At 39.3% G+C, this 23,870-nt stretch overlaps 1 protein-coding gene across 5 annotated transcripts in view; it reads right to left on the bottom strand.

The window, feature by feature from the left end:
- Nucleotides 1–23,870, bottom strand: part of SCAF11 (SR-related CTD associated factor 11) — a 68,566-nt gene that overhangs the window by 32,013 nt on the left and 12,683 nt on the right. For 3 of the 5 annotated variants that reach the window (XM_077833861.1, XM_077833855.1, XM_077833839.1), the window contains exons 2-5: nucleotides 20,610–20,664; nucleotides 14,564–14,644; nucleotides 13,118–13,278; nucleotides 4,133–4,210 (exon numbers count right to left, since the gene is read on the bottom strand). In XM_077833861.1, coding sequence (XP_077689987.1) covers nucleotides 4,133–4,210; nucleotides 13,118–13,278; nucleotides 14,564–14,624 — 300 coding nt within the window. In that variant the 5' untranslated portion in view covers nucleotides 14,625–14,644; nucleotides 20,610–20,664. Of the gene's footprint in view, nucleotides 1–4,132; nucleotides 4,211–11,954; nucleotides 11,972–13,117; nucleotides 13,279–14,563; nucleotides 14,645–20,609; nucleotides 20,665–23,870 lie in introns of those variants that run through there. The other 2 variants (XM_077833846.1, XM_077833868.1) reach the window with 2 other exon arrangements.

Below are 23,870 nucleotides of genomic sequence, written 5' to 3'. Positions count from 1 at the left end.
AAGGAAGTTATATTTGGACAGCAACACTGTTGGTTAGCAATTGACATCCATAGGGATGAGGATGTGTAGACTTTCCTGCCCAAAAAGTCCAATCACTTAGAGTCTCTGTCCTTGGGGATGGACTTCATTGGTTTGAGGAGCGTGTCGTTGATTGGGAGGGCAACTCTCCCAAGGGCAGATGGCTGCAAAAAGTCCACCAATTTGTGGGTGTTCTTATGCAGGAACTCTGCCTGGATGCCCACGGATGAGGCCACAAGGCATAAAGGTCTTGATATCTCTTGAGGTCTCTGTTATTGAAGGGAAGGATGAACTCAGTACTATAGCGTCATCCAGAGACGAGGACAAGGCTCTTAATTGAGCCAAGGCTGGATCTTCTCTTAGGGATGATGCACCCAGACAAGAGGGCTCTGGAGGCTCCATGGGGAGGAAAACGGCTGATTTCTGCATCCACAGCTGATCTACAGCCATCACTGCAGAGCTGGCAGATGATTTAGTCTTTGAACGAGATGAATAGCAGGTCTTGCAGGAACGAGGGGCATCCCACTCATTCCAAGGGGGCCACAGATATGGATAGGGCATTGGTGGCCAGTAGGCGCCTGGCCAGAGAGTGCTTGCCAATGTTACGGACCGTAACAGTCCATCAGTGGTCCTCAGTGTTCACTGGACGATGCAGAGCAGGACAACCTTGACTTGGCTGTGGAAGAGTTCTGGGATTCCGGCAAGGCGGGGCAGAGCTAAACCAGAGGGAGCAAGGAAGTGATCCGTTTCAGCTATTGTCCAGAATGAGGCAGGAAGCAGTGCATCAGATGGAGGTGATACTGTTGGTACTGAACCTACTAGTGCCGAATGCAGAATTGTAAACAGTGGCACCGAAGTAACTGACTGTACCGACACTGAGGGTGGTGAAAGCTGGCAGGGAAACACATGTGGCAGTGCTGAGGAGGTTCCTCATACCAATTCTGATACTAACTCTACCCCCACTACTGGAAGAAGAGCACTGGGATGAACTGCTGACAGCGGCTTGCTCCACTGGAGGGGCTATAGGTGGTGCAGCTCTGGGAAAATCCTGATCCTGGACCAGTGGTGAAGTTGGGACCAAAAGGCACATGATGTCTGCGGCTGTCTGATATGCTGACGACATGGACACAGTCAGTACCAACATCCCCCTCGTTGGTACCAGACTCAACAGAGACTGGAACCAGAGTCAACGGTACAGGGTTTCTGACTTTCCCTCTTGATACTGTAGCAGGCTTAAAGCTACCTGTGCCATCCTGACCGCCAGCACCAGCTCCGTGCCAGTCCATGCTTTTCCTGGGGGAGGCAAAAAAGAGTCACGCTGAGACCTGGAGCAGTCGATTGATCTTATGTGACCTTTTCCTTGGCACAATTGACAGGGAACAGCTCCTCCACTTCTTTGGAGAGGCGCTACTCCCGAACATGAAGCAGACACACTCTCAGAGCCCGAGAGTGACTATCATCTGGATGACAGCATTGGTACTGGATCAGGCCACATGACCTGTTCAAGCAGATGCTGCCTGAGATGAAGGTTCCTGCAGATCAAACAGTGCTCTTTGAGGTGGGCCTTATCAAGACAAAGCAGGCACTGTGTGTGGGGATGGTTATTAGGGATCGCTCTCCTATACGAAGGACAGTGTTTAAACCCCAGTGAGGGTATCACCAGGGGAAAAAACAAACACTAAAACTACTAACACTAATTATACACAATAAAAATCTAGACCGATTGCAAGGTTGTGAGGTTACAACCACACAGAGCTCCAACTCCAGACACAGGCAGTAAGAAGGAACGCGGGGGGGGGGGGAAGCGAGAGGGAGGGGAGGAGGAAGGGGGCGCATGGACAGCACCTCCTAATATAACCAGGGAAGGGACCACAGCCTCTACGGGTACTGCTAGGCAAAATCTCCGGCTTTGGTGCGCTGGGCATGTACACAACAAAGTGGAATACACATCTGCATCTACTTGAAGAAAGACTAATTAGCAAATATGAAGTCTCTAGTTTAAGCTGTTTTTGCAGTGCAAAAATTGAATACTTTCCAAATTAGAACAGTCACCCACCCCCACCATAGTTCCATCTCTTAAAAGGACCGTGCCCGATTATCTCAGTCATTCCAACAAAGATTCTCCTGTTGGTTACAGACAACATGAGAGATTTCCGATAAAGAGGAGCTTTGAGAAAGTATGTGAAAATGGGAAGGAGCACTGTTTCCATTACAAGACCAACTTTCAATTAAGTTAGAGTCTTCATCAGGGAGTTTCTACCATGGCCCCACAACAAGTTTCTGCATTTTATTACACTTGATCATAATCCTTCATCTTTATACTTTTGTGTATTCCTTGTTCTAGACTTTTAAAATACTTTTAAAATACTTCTGACACGTGAAAAATCATCAAGTAATCCATATATTACTTATATGGTTAGGCCACTGGTGTGCTGATATCACAGCCTATCACGCTAACAAATATTTTCTCATTGTTTCCTTGTATTCCCTCCCATCTGTCAGTATCCATCTGTTGTCTTGTACTTAGCTTGTAAGATCTTTAGGACAGAGACCCTCTTTTTGTTGGGTTTGCACAGACCTCAGTGCAATGGGGTCCCAGTCCATGACTGGGGTTCCTGGGCACTATGGTTATACAATAAATAATTATCCTATTGTAATACTCAAACTAGCCATATATCAGGAACACTAAACAATAGATCATTATGCTTCACACAAAATTTTGTTTGTGGCCTCATGCAAATCTTACTCATAACTGTCCTGCTAGATGAACATCCAGAATTTTTGCTGTTTTAAAAGCCCTATTTTGCTGCCCCGTTTGCCAGCTGATAATGCAATTATTTTGAACATTCACAAATAAGACCAGAAGGAGCCATTGTGATTTAGTCTGACCTCCTGTCAACACAGGTCACAGAACTTGTTTAAACTATAGCATCTCTTTTAGAAAAACTTCACCTTTTGATTTAAAGATCACCAGTGATGGAGAATCCACTACAACCCTTGGTAAGCTGTTCCAATGTTTAATTACTCTTGTTCTTTAAAAAAACCCACACCTTATTTCCAGTCTGAATATGTCTAGCATCAACTTCCAGCTATTGGCTGCTAGACTGAATATCTGTTTCCCATATAGACTGTGATCTAGTCACTCCTTAACAGTCTCTTTGTGACATTAGAAGCTAGGTTTATCTTCTCCCACAACCAATACAAAACCCTCATCCTCAAAAACTTAGTTTATCTTGCATCAGCCACTTCCTTGGTTCTTCAGAAGAGAATTCAGGAATAAAATGGGATTGAAAAGTAGTTTTCTATTGATGGGAGGCAGGCTATTGGCTATAGGTCAATGATAACAGAATCAAAGACAAACTGCATTGCCAGGAGACACTAGAAACAGCTGACAGGAATTGGTCACCTGATAATTAGTGTCTCAACCTGATATTCCACTGAACTGCAAAAATACTACCTCACTGCTTCTGAAGAATGCTGAAGCCAGCTTGCTTTGCTGTGTTAGCCACAAGAAGTACACTACATAAGAATTGCACTAGGCATATTTACTTGCTTCCCGGTGCAATTCAAGATGTTGATATTGACCCATGAAAACTTTATATTTTTTTCTAGCTATCTGAAAAAGCTACCGCTCTCCGAAAAACTGCCCCTCTCTGTGTGTGCTCCACCTCAACCACTGTATACAGCTGAGCCTTTCACAGTCACTCAAACTTAAACATCTGGCTGCGGCAAAGCTTCTTGATACTTGAAATTTCAATTTTTACTGGTGACTGTATAGAACAGCAAAACCTGTACATACAAGCAGCACTTTTTCTGAGAAAGGATAATTTACATGCAAATTTATACAAGGTTAGCTTATAAAGACACTTAAGTATTTTCTTTTTTAAGTGAAGATAAGATGCAAGGAAAATGCCTATTTTGGGGGATACTGTAAAAGTTTGTGAAGAAAAAAATTTTTTTGTTCAAAAACAACTTAAATGTTATCAAATATTGGGTAAAAATGCAGTGTATTTAACCAGTGAGTCTTAGCTAATAATAGTAATTTATGAACAACAGGCTTCAGCATGGCCCACAACTGAAATGTATTTGAAAAAGAAAAGAACTCTGGACTTACCTTTATATGGTATTTTAATGCACCAAGCTGATATACTGCTTGAAAAGGTTTGCGATCAATCGGACATGAAGCCATAACCTGAAAGAAGATTTTTCATTTATTAGGATTTACACCAAATTAGGAAAAAAAAAAACAATTGTCTAGACTTTTAATTCATTTAATTCTCCTGGACTTCTTAGCAGAAATCTCTCACCCTCTACTAGCTGCTCAACTATTGATAGCCTCTCAATGGAAAAAGAAAAATAGTCCAACCGTAGAGGAACGGATCCAATAAATATGGGAAGTTGTGATGGAAAAATTAACACACTAATTACGTACCCAGAAAAAACAGACAGAGGGCAAATGGATACTTTGATATTTGGTCATCTTTTATTCAGTACTCAGACAAAGTACGTTCACCTATAAAATAACCCAGCACTCTTGTTCAATTTTTTTAAAAATAAAATAATATTGGATAAACATGCCTATTCTGTTCAATGAGCAGAGATTTCCCTCAATTTAATGACAGGTTTCAAAATAGCAGCCGTGTTAGTCTGTATTGGCAAAAAGAAAAGGAGTACTTGTGGCACCTTAGAGACTAACAAATTTGTTAGTCTCTAAGGTGTCACAAGTACTCTTTTTCTTTTTACTCAATTTAATAAGATCACTAGAACCATGTCTTAGATGTAAGGAGGCTCACTTTGTAATATAGTACCACTTTGTTAAAGAAAGATTTGATGACTATATTTTTGTATGATGTGTCTAAACAAAAGCTCATTGACATGCTAATTATTGTATGCAGTGTAGTCGTAGCCATGTTGATCCCAGAATATTGGAGAGACAAGGTGAGTAAGGTAATATCTTTTATTGGACTAACTTCTGTTGGTGAAAGAGACAAACTTCCGAGCCACACCTGAAGAAGAGCTCTGTGTGGCTTGAAAGTTTGTCTCTCTCACCAACAGAAGTTGGATAAATAAAAGATACTACCTCACCTACCTTGTTCCTCTAATACTGATTTATTATTTTGTTTCTGATATTTACATGGCAATGGCATGTAAACCTATTAAGACTCCCTAAACAAAATACAAAAAACCACAAAAATGAAAGTAAGTTGCTCGAAACATGCAATGTTACAACTGGCTCACATTAACTGATTTGCATTTATTACCCTAGTAAAATTTAATCAACCATCATAAAAGCTGTCATGTACAGACTCATAATTTCACCCAACCATTGAACTTTTAATTAAGGACAAAACTGCTATATGTGAAACAGAATGTACCAAAATATCTAGTTCAGCAGGTACTCTCCAGAAATAACGTTACATGAAGTTAGCTGCAGCTATTTTTTTTTCCTTCACAGATGTGGGGTATAAAGGACGCTGAATAAAAAATACAGTTTCTGAATCTTTTTGAAAAAAGTTTATCAACTTCAACTCACCTTACTTAATATCACAACACTTAGATATATTTATAGTGAAAACAACGATAAGTTTATTACCAATGATTCAAAAGATAGTGAGCAAGGATAATGGAAAGAAAAAGTTATGGTTTTTTTTGTTTTAAATATAACATTTTCTAGAGACTAAACTTAACTATTAGTTAACCTGTCTAATGAAGTTAACCTCACTCACAGCCTTTTGAAGAGTCTTAAAACCAAACTGGCCGCAATCCCATTTTCATGAGTGTAAATGTACTGCACTTTTACTCCCTAGGTGCAGGATGACAGGATGTCTTTTTTGTTCCCAAAATATCAGCCAGTGAACCTTTAAAGGGTACCAACTTCCCCTGTTGTTTTTCTATACCTGTTCATTCCTTTCCGAAATTCTTACAATCCTTCATCTGCATTTAGCTTTGATGGGTAATGTAAGACCAACTGTGAAGCAGATAAAACTTAATTTACATTTTAACAGAGACAGGTAAATAAACATCTTTTGTCTGACAGGAAACCTGCTTCTGCACCTCTGCTGTGATACAGAACATATTTTCAGCAGACATACATAACTCCTTACATAGCATCTGTACATACATTTCATAACAATGACAATGACTGGTGTGACCCTGGCTTTCATTTAAGCCCACATAGGATTTTCTCTGGTGAACCAGAATGTACCTACCATAGAATCATAGAATATCAGGGTTGGAAGGGACCCCTGAAGGTCATCTAGTCCAACCCCCTGCTCGAAGCAGGACCAATTCCCAGTTAAATCATCCCAGCCAGGGCTTTGTCAAGCCTGACCTTAAAAACTTCCAAGGAAGGAGATTCCACCACCTCCCTAGGCAACGCATTCCAGTGTTTCACCACCCTCTTAGTGAAAAAGTTTTTCCTAATATCTAATCTAAACCTCCCCCACTGCAACTTGAATCAGAATCAGAATATTCTTGTAACCCCCTTGCCAGCTGGCATTCAGGGTTCCTTGGGTCATAGCATATATACAAAAAGTTCACAGAACTCAATTTTTCTATAACGTGCTACCATGGATAACACAGTTTATGTTCATATAGTGCCTTTCATACCAAAGGGATCCCACAGCTCTTTACAAACACTGTACATGAGTCACTTTGCCCACTACTAAAGGACAGCCACATCTGCAGTGGAACTCATCAGCTTTTTTATGGCGCATAGCATCATTATGACAATTTAGGATAGGAAATGAAGTTCATAACTAACTGAAATGTAAATGTAATTAACTAACTGTAATGCTGTTCTCTTGCTGCAGAGAGGAAATGGCTCCTACTACTCCTAGGCATTAGTCTCCCTTTGCCCCCGTTTAATTGGATCTGGCTTCTCACAGACCCCTGCTATACTCCTCCTTTTGTCTTATTCTTTTACCTTACAGGCTTCCTTGGATCACACCCCACCCTCCACATGATAAAACTATCCTCTCTGTGCCTTTCCTTGGATTAAACCCTGGTGGGAGATTGTGTTACTTGCCAAAGTGCTGAAGCAACAATGCCAAAGTGCTCAGTGCCAAAAGGAAGAACTTACGCAATGCATCAGACGATTCTTTAAGATCTTCAGAGACTAGTTTTCTATTTATGCTCCTGATCTAGTGATGGCTGAAGAGTCCTGCCCTGATGTCACCAAAATAAAACTTAAATAATGGAGGACAAGACCTGATTAGAAGGCACAGAGGCATGCAGAATAGATACTAAAGCAGAGTAGGTGCTGAACAGGAACAATAATTGAAGAGGTGTATCTTCTATGGGGAACCTTTGCTGACCTGTCAAGAGGAAATGGATAAAATGTTCCAGGGTGGTATCATAGAATATCAGGGTTGGAAGGGACCTCAGGAGGTCATCTAGTCCAACCCCCTGCTCAAAGCAGGACCAATCCCCAATTAAATCATCCCAGCCAGGGCTTTGTCAAGCCTGACCTTAAAAACTTCTAAGGAAAGAGATTCTACCACCTCCCTAGGTAATGCATTACACTGTTTCACCACCCTCCTAGTGAAAAAGTTTTTCCTAATATCCAACCTAAACCTCCCCCACTGCAACTTGAGACCATTACTCCTTGTTCTGTCCTCTTCTACCACTGAGGATAGTCTAGAACCATCCTCTCTGGAACCACCTCTCAGGTAGTTGAAAGCAGCTATCAAATCCCCCCTCATTCTTCTTTTCTGCAGACTAAACAATCCCAGTTCCCTCAGCCTCTCCTCATAAGTCATGTGTTCCAGATCCCTAATCATTTTTGTTGCCCTTCGCTGGACTCTCTCCAATTTATCCACATCCTTCTTGTAGTGTGGGGCCAAAAACTGGACACAGTACTCCAGATGAGGCCTCACCAATGTCCAACAGAGGGGAACGATCACGTCCCTTGATCTGCTCGCTATGCCCCTACTTATACATCCCAAAATGCCATTGGACTTCTTGGCAACAAGGGCACACTGCTGACTCATATCCAGCTTCTCGTCCACTGTCACCCGTAGGTCCTTTTCCACAGAACTGCTGCCTAGCCGTTCGGTCCCTAGTCTGTAGCTGTGCATTGGGTTCTTCCGTCCTAAGTGCAGGACCCTGCACTTATCCTTATTGAACCTCATCAGATTTCTTTTGGCCCAATCCTCCAATTTGTCTAGGTCCCTCTGTATCCTATCCCTGCCCTCCAGCGTATCAACCACTCCTCCCAGTTTAGCATCATCTGCAAATTTGCTGAGAGTGCAATCCACACCATCCTCCAGATCATTTATGAAGACACTGAACAAAACCGGCCCCAGGACCGACCCCTGGGGTACTCCACTTGACACCAGCTGCCAACTAGACATGGAGCCATTGATCACTACCCGTTGAGCCCGACAATCTAGCCAACTTTCTACCCACCTTATAGTGCATTCATCCAGCCGGTACTTCTTTAACTTGCTGACAAGAATACCGTGGGAGACCGTGTCAAAAGCTTTGCTAAAGTCAAGAAACAATATATCCACTGCTTTCCCTTCATCCACAGAACCAGTAATCTCATCATAGAAGGCGATTAGATTAGTCAGGCATGACCTTCCCTTGGTGAATCCATGCTGACCGTTCCTGATCACTTTCCTCTCATGTCAGTGCTTCAGGATTGATTCCTTGAGGACCTGCTCCATGATTTTTCCAGGGACTGAGGTGAGGCTGACTGGCCTGTAGTTCCCAGGATCCTCCTTCTTCCCTTTTTTAAAGATTGGCACTACATTAGCCTTTTTCCAGTCATCTGGGACTTCCCCCGTTCGCCACAAGTTTTCAAAGATAATGGCCAATGGCTCTGCAATCACAGCCGCCAATTCCTTTAGCACTCTCGGATGCAACTCGTCCGGCCCCATGGATTTGTGCACGTCCAGCTTTTCTAAATAGTCTCTAACCACCTCTTTCTCCACAGAGGGCTGGCCATCTACTCCCCATGCTGTGACGCCCAGCGCAGCAGTGTGGAACCTGACCTTGTTAGTGAAGACAGAGGCAAAAAAAGCATTGAGTATATTAACTTTTTCCACATCCTCTGTCACTAGGTTGCCTCCCTCATTCAGTAAGGGGCCCACACTTTCCTTGGCTTTCTTCTTGTTGCCAACATACCTGAAGAAACCCTTCTTGTTACTCTTGACATCTCTTGCTAGCTGCAGCTCCAGGTGCGATTTGACCCTCCTGATTTAATTCCTACGTGCCCAAGCAATATTTTTATACTCTTCCCTGGTCATATGTCCAACCTTCCACTTCTTGTAAGCTTCTTTTTTATGTTTAAGATCCGCTAGGATTTCACGGTTAAGCCAAGCTGCCATATTTACTATTCTTTCGACTCATCAGGATGGTTTGTCCCTGTAACCTCAACAGGGATTCCTTGAAATACAGCCAGCTCTCCTGGACTCCTTTCCCCTTCATCCAGGGGATCCTACCCATCCGTTCCCTGAGAGAGTTGAAGTCTGCTTTCCTGAAGTCCAGGGTCCGTATCCCGCTGCTTACCTTTCTTCCCTGTGTCAGGATCCTGAACTCAACCAACTCATGGTCACTACCTCCCAGATTCCCGTCCACTTTTGCTTCCCCCACTAATTCTTCCCTGTTTGTGAGCAGCAGGTCAAGAAAAGCTCCCCCCCAGTTGGCTCCTCTAGCACTTGCACCAGGAAATTGTCCCCTATGCTTTCCAAAAACTTCCTGGATTGTCTATGCACCGCTGTATTGCTCTCCCAGCAGATATCAGGAAGATTAAAGTCACCCATGAGAACCAGGGCGTGCGATCTAGTAGCTTCTGCGAGTTGCCGGAAGAAAGCCTCATCCACCTCATCCCCCTGGTCCGGTGGTCTATAGCAGACTCCCACCACATCACTCTTGTTGCTCACACTTCTAAACTTAATCCAGAGACACTCAGGTTTTTCTGCAGTTTCGTACCGGAGCTCTGAGCAGTCAGACTGCTCCCTTACATACAGTGCTACTCCCCCACCTTTTCTGCCCTGCCTGTCCTTCCCGAACAGTTTATAACCATCCATGACAGTGCTCCAGTCATGTGAGTTATCCCACCAAGTCTCTGTTATTCCAATCACGTCATAATTCCTTGACATCACCAGGACCTCCAGTTCTCCCTGCTTGTTTTCAAGGCTTTGTGCATTCGTATATAAGCACTTGAGATAACCTGCTGATCGCCCCTCATTCTCAGTATGAGGCAGGAACCCTCCCCTCCCAGACGTTCCTGCCTGTGCTTTTACCCGGTATCCCGCTTTCCCACTTACCTCAGGGCTTTGGTCTCCTTCCCCCGGTGAACCTAGTTTAAAGCCCTCCTCACTAGGTTAACCAGCCTGCTCGCAAAGATGCTCTTCCCTCTGTTCGTAAGATGGAGCCCATCTCTGCCCAGCACTCCTCCTTCATGGAACACCATCCCATGGTCAAAGAATCCAAAGCCTTCTCTCTGACACCACCTGCGTAGCCATTCGTTGACTTCCACGATTCGATGCTCCCTGTCCCGGCCTTTTCCTTCCATGGGGAGGATGGACGAGAACACCTCTTGCGCCTCAAACTCCTTTATCCTTCTTCCCAGAGCCACGTAGTCCGCAGTGAGCCACTCAAGGTCATTCTTGGCAGTATCATTGGTGCCCACGTGGAGAAGCAGGAAGGGGTAGCGATCCGAGGGCTTGATGAGTCTCGGCAGTCTCTCTGTCACATCGTGAATCTTAGCCCCTGGCAAGCAGCAGACTTCTCGGTTTTCCCGTTAGTTAAGTTCCATAGTGAGATAAGACTGTCAGATATGGGGATGAATTTTGGTGGGTACCACCTGACTCTTGCTAGACAGCTAAGATCCGGGAGGAAGAATCCTACAAAACAGCTTCACAAAAATAGAATTTCAAGGTGAGCAACATTCTCTTATTGCTGTGTACTAGTCTTTTCTCTCCTAGGACACTACTCTACCCCCACACAATCAAAGCAGAGACTGCGAAGAAATCAGGAAACCTTTCTTTTTAAATTTTCAGTTTCTTTAAAATATTAGCAGATTAACTGTAATTAACTGCAAAATGTCATTTGTCACTGTGTATATACTAGTGTTTTTAAGTTGGTTCCTCTGTAGAAAATAAAAATCTGACAGTAGTTCAAGTCATATTGAGCAACTCTTTATCCTCAGTTTTTACAGAATATATTGAAAATAGGCTCCATTTTGGAAGGTGGGGGAAAGAGGAGAGTCTTTCAGATTAGAATTTTCAGGTAACTGCTTAGTTTTTTTCCACCCCAATGGATGTAGCTTTGCCTTTAAAATAAACCACAAACCTTCAAGAACTTGTATATGGTGGTATAAACCTAGTTATTGTACATTTCAAAGAAGATACATTATTGTCGTATCTTCTGTATTCCGAATTGGGTGATTTCTCATAACTCATAAGACAAAGTAATTGATAGTTATTTATAAATGAATGACCATACAGAAGGATCAAGGTAGGTAAGCAAATATTAAACTACTCCTTCACCCAAATACAAAAAAAAACCCCTTAAAACTAACAGTAAATATTTAATACTAATTCATTAGGAAAAGTAATGACCAAACTACATGACATAAACATACTTCTAGGGGCCACACATTTAAAATATACTTCTATAAAACCACTTATAAATTTCCCCAACAATGGCATTTTGGTATCTCCCCACCAGACTTTACAAAGAAATTTAAAATTATATTTATATAATTACATGGGCTGAAGGTATCCTAGAGCCCCAGAGGAGAAATGAACCTTCATAGCGTTATTTATATGAGGTTTTCCCTCCACACACATTTATCTTTAGCCATGGTGGAAAAAGCAGACAGGTCCCCATGGCAACTAACAAAACTTAAATACAAGCAAACTGAAAAGGTACATCTTTATCTATCTTAAATAATTAGACAGTAAGCTGTTTGCGGCAGAAATCACCTTTTATTCTGCTTTTGTATAGTGCCTAATACAATGGCAGTCTCAATCCTAATCAGGCCTTGTAGATGATACCTATATACTGCAGAGGAAATCAATGACAATAAGAAAAGCTATTACAGAGGGAACAGAAGGGCAGAGATCTTATTTTCTAAACATATGATTAGGGATCTGGTAAAGCATGTATTTAAACCAAAAATCTCATTTACTCTAGCAAGGAGGATTGTAGAGAAGAAAACTCTCATAGGTCTGTATTGTACCGAATGAGATAAACTTAATACTAACTCAAAAGGACAATTTTTTTTTGAAGAAAACAATGTCATTTTTATACTAGGAACCCAAACAGCGATACATAAAACAAACGATCCATTGCTTTTACCTACTTTCAGCTGAAGCTAGGTTTGACAACCTTAGAAAAATAATAGTTTTGCTGCAGTGGGTTCAGTTCTTGAATAAGTGTACACTAGATACAGAACAGAATTAAAAGCCATTGAAAAGAAAGTTAAGGACAGAAAAAAGTTTTCCACTTACTTTAGACAAGCAAACAGAACCTACAAAATAATTACTGGTTACAGAACAGAGAAATTGTGGTTATGATTTTAATATTACCACAATGAAGCATCTGGAGGAAGCAACATTTCTTAATAAATTCCTGGAGAGCAGCAGCAAACTAGAGAGTTAGAAAATGGAAGCCCCATTGTGCTAGGTACTGTACACTCACCTATGAAGACAATGTCGCTGCCCAGAAAGTATTACAACATAAGATAAGGGAAGTATAAATAATTAGTGGAATGGGATTCAAATCAAAAATTTTTATATAATTAGCAATCACAAATATAAAGTGGAGATTATCCCCATCTACCCCTCAAAATAGCCATAATTAATGGGCTAATTTCTTGTAGGCATCACAAGAGGTGGGAGGTCTTGAGAAAGAAAATGTAATGTATCAGACTATTTGAACAGTGGAGAAAGCTACTTAGCACTATTTATAAACAGATTATTTAAAAATTTTGAAAATCTGAATCCAATTAGAACACATACTCATAGATTTAAAATAAATGGTCGAAGTGACTAGTGACAACTTTACTTGATCAGTTAATCACTTATTTTTCCCATTAAAGATTTCAGACACACAGAACACATTACATCTTTGTTCTGAAACTTACTTCAGCCCATTTAAGAATACAGGTCATGCAGAAGAAGTGCCTGCAGTTTTCAGGAAAACCAACCTCCTGTTCTAAAAGGCAGTTTAGACAGATCGGGCACCTGTCAGCTTCATCATATAACACAGCAGTAGGACAGGAACAGCTTTCTTCATTCTCTTCACCTGTTATTAACATTGACACTTTCAATTATTGTTCATTTCTGGAACTACATTAGATTTGAATACAACAGTTTGTGTTAAAAATAAGTGTGTACACTCTTAACTGTACATATTAGTATCTTCCTGATTCCTCAAGTTTAATATCTTGTATTTTTTGTACAAGATAACAACTCATCTAGTTGTAGTAAAGAGCAGAGTGGCAAATCAATTATCAATGTTTCAATTGTTTAGTCAAGCTGTTGACTAAAACAGTGATGTTAATAAAGGAATTTTAACTTGACTGGAAAAACCACATAACCCTTACCAGTATTCTCCATTCAAAGGAATGGAAGTTAGCTCGACATTTGTTTTAAAAAATATAAACACAGGGATGATAGGCTAAATTATTGAACAATCTAGCCCTATTTTATTTGGAATCAATGCACAATGTAAAATGAGTTCCCTTTTGTTTAAGTCCCCCCTCATACGCGTGTGGTGTCTGGGAATAATGGGATGAGTTAAGCATGTCTCAGTTCCAATACCTTGTAAATCAACAAAAACATCTATCCTTAATTTTAGCTTTTTTGTACTTCCATTCAAATTGAAAATTATTTTTTCACATGACTTCCTCCTGACCTAATAAAATATCTACAGTGCATGCTAAATGCAGCAACGTTCTTCATTTTGTTAAATCAAAACTTATTTTCAAATCAGACCAAACTGAATTCAACAGTTAGTAAGGATTAGTTTCATGACACATCAACTTTAAAGTTTTCACACAATATATTAATTCCTTCACTCAAAAGTGTGTTTTCATGTTTTCCCACTCACCCATAATTCAAACACAAATGAAGAGACATTACTCAAAATTTACAAAAACTACATTGCTATTAAGTTGCAAACACTACTAACCCAGGGCTGGGCCAATCCCTGCCTGCACCTGACTAAGAGGTCTGTTTCTGTTTCTAGAACTGATCAGGTTGAACATGTTGCTGTAAAGGATTTAGGGACCTTTCCAGGCAGAAGAAAAAACAAAACAAACAAAAAAACAACTTACACTGGTTAGCAAAATTTGGTTAACAGATTAAATTCTACAACCTACAATCTACTAATTCAGAGAAAGATCAAATACAAAATCTAAGCATATTGCTTGAACCTGACTACTGACAATAAAACATTTTCATGTTTTCCCTAACATTTTTATTTCACATAATTCCAGATATTGTCACTTTATTACAGGACACCATGTACAAGTTACATACACACACACATATATATATATATACACACACACACACACACACGTTACCTTCCATGTCTTCATGTTTTTGATCCTCAATATCTGGAATACATTTTTTTTTGTTCTTCATCTCTACTTGGGAAATACAACCTGAAAAATATTGAAGTAACAATTTAGTTTCGCTTAATATATGTTTACATTCCAATTAAAGAAATTAACCACTATCAACTTTACAAAAGAATTTCCAGCGCTCGCCATTCTTTTATTATATAAATTGGAGAGCAGACGTATTTGCCAGGGAAAGCAGCAGAATATGGATCATTTAATATGCACATTTTTGTAGCCTGTTTTGATCCTAATGTCTCACTGGACCAGCTCAAGTAGATGGCTATAGAAATAGTTTAGCCACTGTAAAACCTAATAAAGAATATCCTTTAATATCAAAACTATATTAATACAACTTTATATCTGATATTTTATAGGTGAACTACAAATCAATTTTTAATAAAATATCCCCCAAACTTTTGTAAGATTCTAAAAGGAAAAGTATTACTTTTTATTAATAAAAATATGTGTTTCCTTGAAAGTTTCCTTGATAAGTTGGCCCCCTTAGTACCTGTAACTGGGATTCTCCATCTCTAGCAAAACTGTAGCAACTATGCTCTGCCATTCCCACCTCAGCAGCTGGGGGTGGGGCAGGAGAGGGAGGGAACAGCAGGATTTGGAAATCACTTAGATGTACATGGAAGAGTGAGAAGAGATGAAGATGATGCTCCAAGCCTGAAGAATAGAAATAGTAGCATGACTACAGTGAGAATTAAGAGGATTTAGCAGGAAAATGTTTTAGCCATGCTGAGTTGAAAGTGTTGTCTTGACATCCAGAAAGATATGTGAATGAGGCAGGCTGAAATAGGAGATTCGAGACAGGTCACAAGCGCAGGTATAAACTTAAGAGTCACCAGCATAGAGGACACAGTTAACATAATCACCCAGAGGGAAAGGTGTTAACTGAAAAAAGGGAAGGATTAGAGAGGTCCCTGGGACCTATATCCCATTCCCTCAGACTGCACTGATGTGCTACCATGTAAAAAAAAAAAACAGGTTTGAAGGACAGCCTGTCCACTGGTCTGGTGTTGATCTGTTTGGATGTATGTATCTTTGGGGAAAGCCTGTTCAATATACCTATCCCAGGTCTTCTTAGCTGAGGATGGAAAATAGGTGTCTTTTCCTCTCTCTCTTTGTGAAGGGTATCTTTGTTTAGGTCACAAGGTGATGCCTTGGAAAAGTAACACCTGCTGCAACTCACTAAGAATTGTGTCGCTGAATTGCCCTTTCCTCTTGCTGCATCTTAGACTCCTAAGTCTTAGGGGAAGAGGAAGTAAAACCCCAGTAAACATCCAAGTTTCCATGAGAAAGGCAGAAGTTGGAGACATTTTATAGTTTAAAACATGTTTACAATACCCAGGAATGGATTCAATTCACGTCCCACGTGTTTGTTGCCAGGGCCAGTTAAGAGACAGATTTACTGATGTATCTAGGTATGAAGCCTGCTTGCCTGGAAAGGATGTATATACAACTAATTCTGGTACCACTCCTGCAGCTGAGGTAGATAGAGACTATAAGAGGGAATGAGTGTGGGAGAGGAGGTGACTTACCCTGTCCATAGACTGAGGGTATGTCTACATTTCAATTAAAAACTCACGGCTGGCATGTGCCAGCTGACTTGTATTCATGAAGCTCAGATTTCAGGGCTGTTTCTGGAAGTTTACACCCTCCAACCTTGCAGGGTCCTAGAGCTCAGGCTGCAGCCCAAGCTCAGAAGCGTACGCTGCAATTCAACAGCCCTGCCACAGGTGTCTAACTGCAGCATAGACATAGCCCTTCCAAGCCATAGCTCACTTTCCTGCAGCTGCTCTAAGGCCACTGGCTGTAACATGGTAACCTTCCCTTCTCTGAACTCTTCACTATCCTTGCTGCTTACTGCTAAGATTTGATGTTTATGTGCACTTGGATTCCATTTGCAGCAGTCCCCTTCAGCACAGCTAGTAGCTCTTAGCTGAGACTCCCCCGGCTTCCCAGCTACTCCCACGTGCTGTTTACCAATCTTGTGGTAAGAACAGCAAGGTGAGCAGCACTGCTGCTGGTGGCTTCGTGTAGTGCCATTTAATTGGCTACTTCAGGCCGCTAAGGGCGTGCCTATACAGGGAAATTGACTAGAATAGCTACTGTGGAATAAACTGTGAGGACAGAAAGACCATTGTGAGAACAGGTGTCTCTAACTACAAAGGAGAAATGGTGTTTTTAAATCAAGATTTGTGATAGGTACCATTTCCTTTAGCTCCAGATAAATCTGGACTGTTTACTCCAACAGAATGCATAATGTTTCAAACCAAAGTTCTGAAACAGCCTTTCTATTCTAAACCCCTAATTCAATCCCCTTTGTTAAATTATGTGATGTTGCTCAGTCTGGAAGTGAAACCAGACATCTGCAATTTTGACTTTTCAGGACTTCAAATAGCTTTGTTAAAATAGAGCACTCGTTATATTTTAAAACATTGTCCTTTTCCCTTTTTGAAATGTACAAGTCTAATCAACACCTCTGAAGCTCTCCTTTAAATGCACAATAACCATGAAATTCAAGGTTATATGGTTCCCACAGCAACTGTACCTAGCTAGCTGTTCACACCGCTGTCATATGGTGCTAAATTTTATCCCCTTGTATGTAAATGACTGCCTACGAAGGAGTACTGCAGAAAGAAATCTGAGGGTCATAGCGGATCACAAGCTAAATATGGAGTGAGCAGTGTGACGCTATTGCAAAAAAAAAGCAAACATCATTCTGGGATGTATTTGCAGGAGTGCTGTAAGCAAGACACGAGAAGTAATTTCTTCCGGTCTACTCTACGCTGATTAGGCCTCAACTAGAGTATTGTGTCCAGTTCTGGGTGCCACATTTCAGGAAAGATGTTTGTTTAATCTGGAGAAGACTGTGAGAGGATATCTTCTGAGCATATATGTGCAACGTGCCTCAGGTGGCACATGACTAGGATTCACCAGTGAATTTGGTCTGCTGTTTGGATCATTAGCTTTCCCAGCTCGGGCTGGGTACTGACAGGTTGTTACAAGGAGGAGGAGGAAGAAAAATCGTTCTCCTTAACCTCTGAGGATAGGACAAGAAGCAAGGGGCTTAAATTGCAGCAAGGGAGGTTTAGGTTGGACATTAGGAAAAAATTCCTAGCTGTCAGGGTAGTCAAGCACTGGAATAAATTGCCAAGGGAGGTTGTGGAATCTCCATTATTGGAGATTTTAAGAGCAGGTTAGACAAACGCTTGTCAGGGATGGTCTAGATAATACTTAGTCCTGCCACAAGTAGAAGGGACTGGACTAGATGACCTCTCGAGGTCCCTTCCAGTCTTATGATTTCTATGATCACTGCACAGCAGATGGATACATGTAGGACAGGAAGTGCAAAATACTGTAATAATCTGCAAGGGGAGTTTGACATATGCATAAGGTAGTTACCAGAATGGCAATTCAAGCAACATCACCAGGGTTAATGCCCCATCTCTCAAAAAGTGTCTTGAGATCTTTAATGACAAAAGTGGTACTTAAAAGCAGGATGGGTAAAAATCAATGATTTTTTAAAACATTTAAAAAAAAATCAATTTTTTTTATTTAAATTGGATTTTTTTGATAAATCGCTTTTTGAGGAATAAACTGATCTAAATATAGTTTTAATTAAGATACACTGTAGCTCAAAGGTATCTCATCATGGAATAGGGATTATAAATTCTAATTCTATAGTATGAGACAATTTATTCATTTAATGTTTAAGAAAAGTTTTTTAAACGAGTTCCAACAGTTCATGGATTAGGGACCCAATTTTATGGGATTCCAGGACTTCTGTATAGATTATTTAGGTTAATCTTTCTATCTACCTAATGGAACTCAGTGCTCAGTCTAGAAGATACCATCAAAGATGCTTAATTTTGCAGTTCTCAAACTGTGCACTTGTCTCTCCAGAGATAATATGCTTGTTAACAGCAAAAATGTTTTAAAATAAATAAAACAAACAAACATAGAAAGGTGAGAAATAACAGACCTCAAGCCTATTGTCCCTCTGCAAATTTGTGTACACAGAGTCAATCCCTTATCTCTCTCTAGAAGTGCAAAGTTTCAGAAAGTTCAATGAATAGAAGATTGTTGGGGGCGGAATAGATCCGGACAAGGAGAAGTCTTGAGATAAATGTGAGAAGGGAGGGACAAGTGGTAGAAACAAAAGTGAAACTGTTTGAGCACCATATTCCAGAAGTCTTGAGGTCTTTTTGAGTGTAGCCTTCATTGATTTGAGATCTACCATACCATTCTCTCTCACTAGAAAGGAAAACCTATAATGGCAGCAGGCCGTAAGAGAGACCCAGTTTAGGAATAATAACCATTCAAGAAATATATGTTTGCTGATGATGTTTTAAAGAAAGTCACACCAGTGAACTGTTGGAAGTCACTTAAGCACTAGGATTCAGAGATTGTTGAGGTGATAATCTCACTTTTAACAGCAGTAGCTTCTTCTGCTGGTGTAGAAAGAATATTTTCTTTCTTTGGACTAATTCATTCCAAATCGAGAAATCGTTTGGGACCTGAAAAATCAGGAAAGCTTATTTTTCTTTTCCAGATTATGAACAAACAGGAAAATGAAGGTGAAGACGATTGAGTTAGCTGCTGAAGCCAATATTTTAAGTTTCTCATGTTGACCTGGCTGACATAGTCGATTTAATTTTTATTTTTGTTTTTTAAAATATTTCATTTAACTATTTTAGTTAAAAACAAACAAAAACAAACCTGATTTTAAAAAACTTGAATGTTTAACTAAATTCAAAAATTCATTTGCTTGTTTTGTTAAAATATTCTATGTCTGCTACTGAAGAAAAAATAAAATCCAGAATACATAACATTGTTGTTTTAGTTAAATAAAACAATTAAAATGTCTGTCTGATGATGTTCTCCTCCTAATACAGCATGGAAAGAAAATCCTCCAAATATTAATGATTAACCTGTTGAATTGGAGATAGTTCACCTCCCAATGACTTCATAAATAATCTTCAATTACCTTTGGTAAATGAAATAACCAAACAATCATTCATTTTCTGATATAGCTGTAAAACTAATCTGAAAAGTTTTCAGAATAAATCACTTTAAAAATGTATAGTGTGTACCTTCTAAAAATGAAACCTACATCTTTCTCTGAGTTGTGAAGAATATGTATTAAGGTTATAACAACCAACAAGAATGCAGAAAACCATGATTAAATCGAGTCTTCTTGACTAGTGATTTAAATCATGATTTAAGTCACTAATTTGATTTAAATCAAATCCACCCTGCTTAAAAGTGGTAATAGCATAAACCCCAGGGAAGCAGCCAAGTTTAGGTTGACAGGCAAACCCACCAGTCAACTTTCAAGCCTCCAAACATGAGTTGCAGTAGTGTTAATTTCCAAGGTCCTCAATTTCGGCAGCCGACCCATAAATTCATGGTTTACTGTGATTGAAAGCATGCATTTTTACCAGTGCTTCCTCTGTCTGATCTCTTCTTATGAACAAGTATTCTGAAGTGTTTTGAGCAGAAACCTTGGCAATGTCAATACACTGCCTAATATAAAGAAGAAAGCATGGACATCATGGAACTGGAGAGATGGACATAACTTAAACCCAACAGATCGACTACACAGGTTACCTTTTGGGAACGGAGACTAACTTTTTTCTTTTATTGTTATTATTAAAAACAGCACTTGTTTTGAAGATTTCCTAGCAGGAAAAAAAAAAAAAAAGCACTGAGTGTTATTCTAAAAAAAAGAACATTTTGATGGAGAGAAGCCACAGGATTACAGCTGATTCCAACAAGGTTGATAAATTTCTAATCTTATTCCCCCTCACCAACTGACCAACATTTTCAACAACAAAACCAATACAAGAGCTGTTTGTTTTTATTTCACTGAAAATATGAATAAAAAGTTATTTCGTAAAGGAACTTTGAAAGGTTATTTTTCCTGCCTAGTTTTAAAAGGGTATTACCAAGGAACACAGTAGTAACACGGTTAAAGATTTTTAAGGACACTTACGTTATGTTAGCATCCAAGGAGTCTGGAATGTGTTCAACAGCTGAGCTTTGATAAACTGTGGAAAACAAAGAATTTTAAAAGCAAATTAAGATTTTTGGAGGAAGGGGGTGGGGGGAGAGAAAGGACTGTTAGAAGATGAAGTACTTCTCTTCCCCAAAACAAAATATCTTCCAAGAAAGTAAACCTTGAGAATTTAAACCTTAAGAATATTTCAGTAGCACTTATCAGAGCTCATTGTATTGCACTTGTATACCACATCAGTTTAAGTAATTAGAGAAAATTTGCATTCAAAATGAAGAACAATATTCATCTGTCCAATTTCCTCAGTTTCTTAAAAAAAACAACTGATTTTGCATGCAAATTGTGAATGTCCAGTAAGGTTCTGAGAAATTTTCTATTTGAGTTTTAATAATATCAAATTCTGTTGATTGCCTTGTGCATGATACTGCACAATGTTTAAGCAGCTACAGTCATCCAGGTGTTGACATGGAATATTCAAAAAGGAAATGAGTGTTTGCAAAGAGTAGTAGCAAAGATCACACCATGTAAGTGTTCCAAAACCAAGAGAAATCCATTCTAATTTATATTTCCTTTACAAAATAAACATACAAAATACCTAGTTTAAGAATAGTAGCAACATTATAATTGAAAAGATGCTTTTTCAGGTACTTATAAAAACTTTTTATAGAAGTTACCTTTTGGCATGTAATTTCTTGTTTAATCTCAGTCTAGCGATGAATTGTGGCCATAGTTTGATGAAGTTAGCAATTTTTCAGATAACTGAGCATAAATGTTTTCCACCAATTAAATATGACCTACTTTAGTTTTAAAACAGCTGTTTATACATTTCAAATTTAGGGATTTAGGCTAGATTCAAAAAGAGAATTGCAGTCTCTGTCAATGCAAGACAAAGTTCTTTGACATGTGTCAATAAATTCTATTTGAAAATAAGGACCCAGGTACAGTTCGAGATGTTTCACTTTTATCATGAGGAATAAAGCCCCAAAGATACATACATCTGAACAGATCCACACCAAGCCACATATATTCCCTAAGCAATAAAATGCAATTGTGGTTATTTCTAAGCTTGATCTTATGCATCTGAAAATATTCACTAGCGTGACCATTTACATTTATTTTTGAAATAGCTAAATGGTAAAACTATGTAAATGTGTTATGGTTTAGATAAGTGAGTAAGGACAAATTAGAACATCCCTAAGTTAGTTACATTACAAATCTATTAAGGCATTAAACACTACACAGCACAATACACATTACTGAACAGGCAGAAGAGATCAGAGTTTGAGTTGCTGAAAGAGTTACACGTTTGAATACCTTAAACTATTAAAATTAAAATCTTTACCATAAAGTTGCAGTGGTGTAGAAATAAATCAGATAAAATAAAGAACAAAACAAAACAAAACAAAACAGGGAGGTGCCTTGCATGCAATCAAGACTCATGCATCTAAACCCAAAAGACTGTACCTGTTTTTGATGAGTATAACCAGGTGTGACCAACAATAAACTAATGAAATCTTTAACCATATAGTTCATTGCTATGAAGTGGGAGATCATGACTGAAGAGAACTTCTCCCCCAGATGCTTCAACTTGCTCTAAGGACTTTCCAACATACAGAATTGCATCAGTTTAACTTAAGGTGTGGTTTTAAACCGATTTACTTAAACAGGTGCAAAAGGGTTTGTGAACAATCCAGTATCAGTTTAAAACAGGATAAATTTGGTTTAGCGTAAATTGATTAGGAAGAGGTTTGAGTGAAATTGAAATAAGCCACTCTTAAACTAAAGTATGAAGGGGTTTTGCACTGGTTTAAGTAAAATATCTTTATAGAGTATTGACACCGTATTTTTCCACTAGTTCAGTTTTGTTTTTATAAATCTTTTGTGCCTCTGCTACAAAGAAGGACTATAAAAATAGAACCATCTTCCTTGACAGTTCTGCTCCTAATGTGTGCTTACAATCATATCTGGTTGCTTAACTAAAATTACACACACACATACTTTTTTACTCCTATTAAACTGGACAGAGTCAAACACACTAAAAGCAATCTAGGTTTTTCTGATTCCTGATTCAAATAGAACCCACCACATTCAAAATGTAGGGCTGAGTTCTGCTATTGCACCTGTGCTACCAAGTGGAACACACTGAATTACTCATATGTAACTGATGGTGAATTTGGCCTGAGTTATTATTACTGATATCAGCAAAAGCTGAAAGATTTTCAGATTCCATGCTTAGGTTTCAAAGTTGTCAAATGGGAAAGCTATCTTTTTACTGGTAGGCTGACAAAATGCGATTGGAAATCACTGACACAAACATGGAACCCATTTAGCTGCTCAATCACTTTTCAAGATAAAATTATATAGTTTCGCTAGAGTCTCTAGAATAGGCAAATTTGTAACTATTCACCTACAAATAAGCATACTTCTGTAAAGATGTGTTCAGACTAGGACAACCACCAGCAAGCTACAGCGATAAAAGCAATATTCCATGAGATTTCCTTCCAAACAGCAGAGGTAGGGCAGACTAGTGAGAATCTTGCAAGAGATTATTTTCAGATAAATTAAGAGGTAAAAGACCCCTTTCCTAAAGAGATAATCCGTGTAGGATTCCCATTCTTAAGTAGTTTGTGGCCTGTCTCAAACAACACAAAACAAAACAAAAAACAAACCACCCTTCCCCCCCACTAACTATAGCATGTGCAAAACAAAACATAAACAAGGACGATGCCAACACCTGAAGAATTTAGGAACAAAGGAATTGCCAGACTGGATCATACCCAAAAGTCCATCCAAGCCAGTATCCTGTCTCCAACAATGGCCAGAACCACATGCTTCAGAGGAACATGTAAGAACCCTGCAGTAGGCAGATATGGGATAATATCGCTCGCATAGTTAGAGACTGGCTTAAACCCTGAGACCGTTCTTATGTTCTTGATATTTAAGAATTACATTTTTACTGCTAGACTTCAGAAATTTTTATATTTTTTGCTCAATATAATCAAGCATCCTAGAAGAAAGTTTCCTGTTTAAAAGCAAAGTTTTAGGCATTTATGGAATTTTAACATTTAACTTTTTTTTCAAGCTGTTTGGTTGTTATGTTGTTAGCCATAAGGATTTAAATAGATGTAAAAAATCCTTATGATTTATTAAGCTATTTTCCCTATAAAACTGGATTTAAAATAAATTACATCATTTAAAAAGTGGTACAAACTTGCAGGAGGAGGAATCTTTTATATACAA

Source organism: Eretmochelys imbricata, chromosome 1 (genome assembly GCF_965152235.1).
Source record: "Eretmochelys imbricata isolate rEreImb1 chromosome 1, rEreImb1.hap1, whole genome shotgun sequence".
Lineage (NCBI taxonomy): Eukaryota > Metazoa > Chordata > Testudines > Cheloniidae > Eretmochelys > Eretmochelys imbricata.
This window is presented reverse-complemented; position numbering and strand designations above follow the sequence as displayed.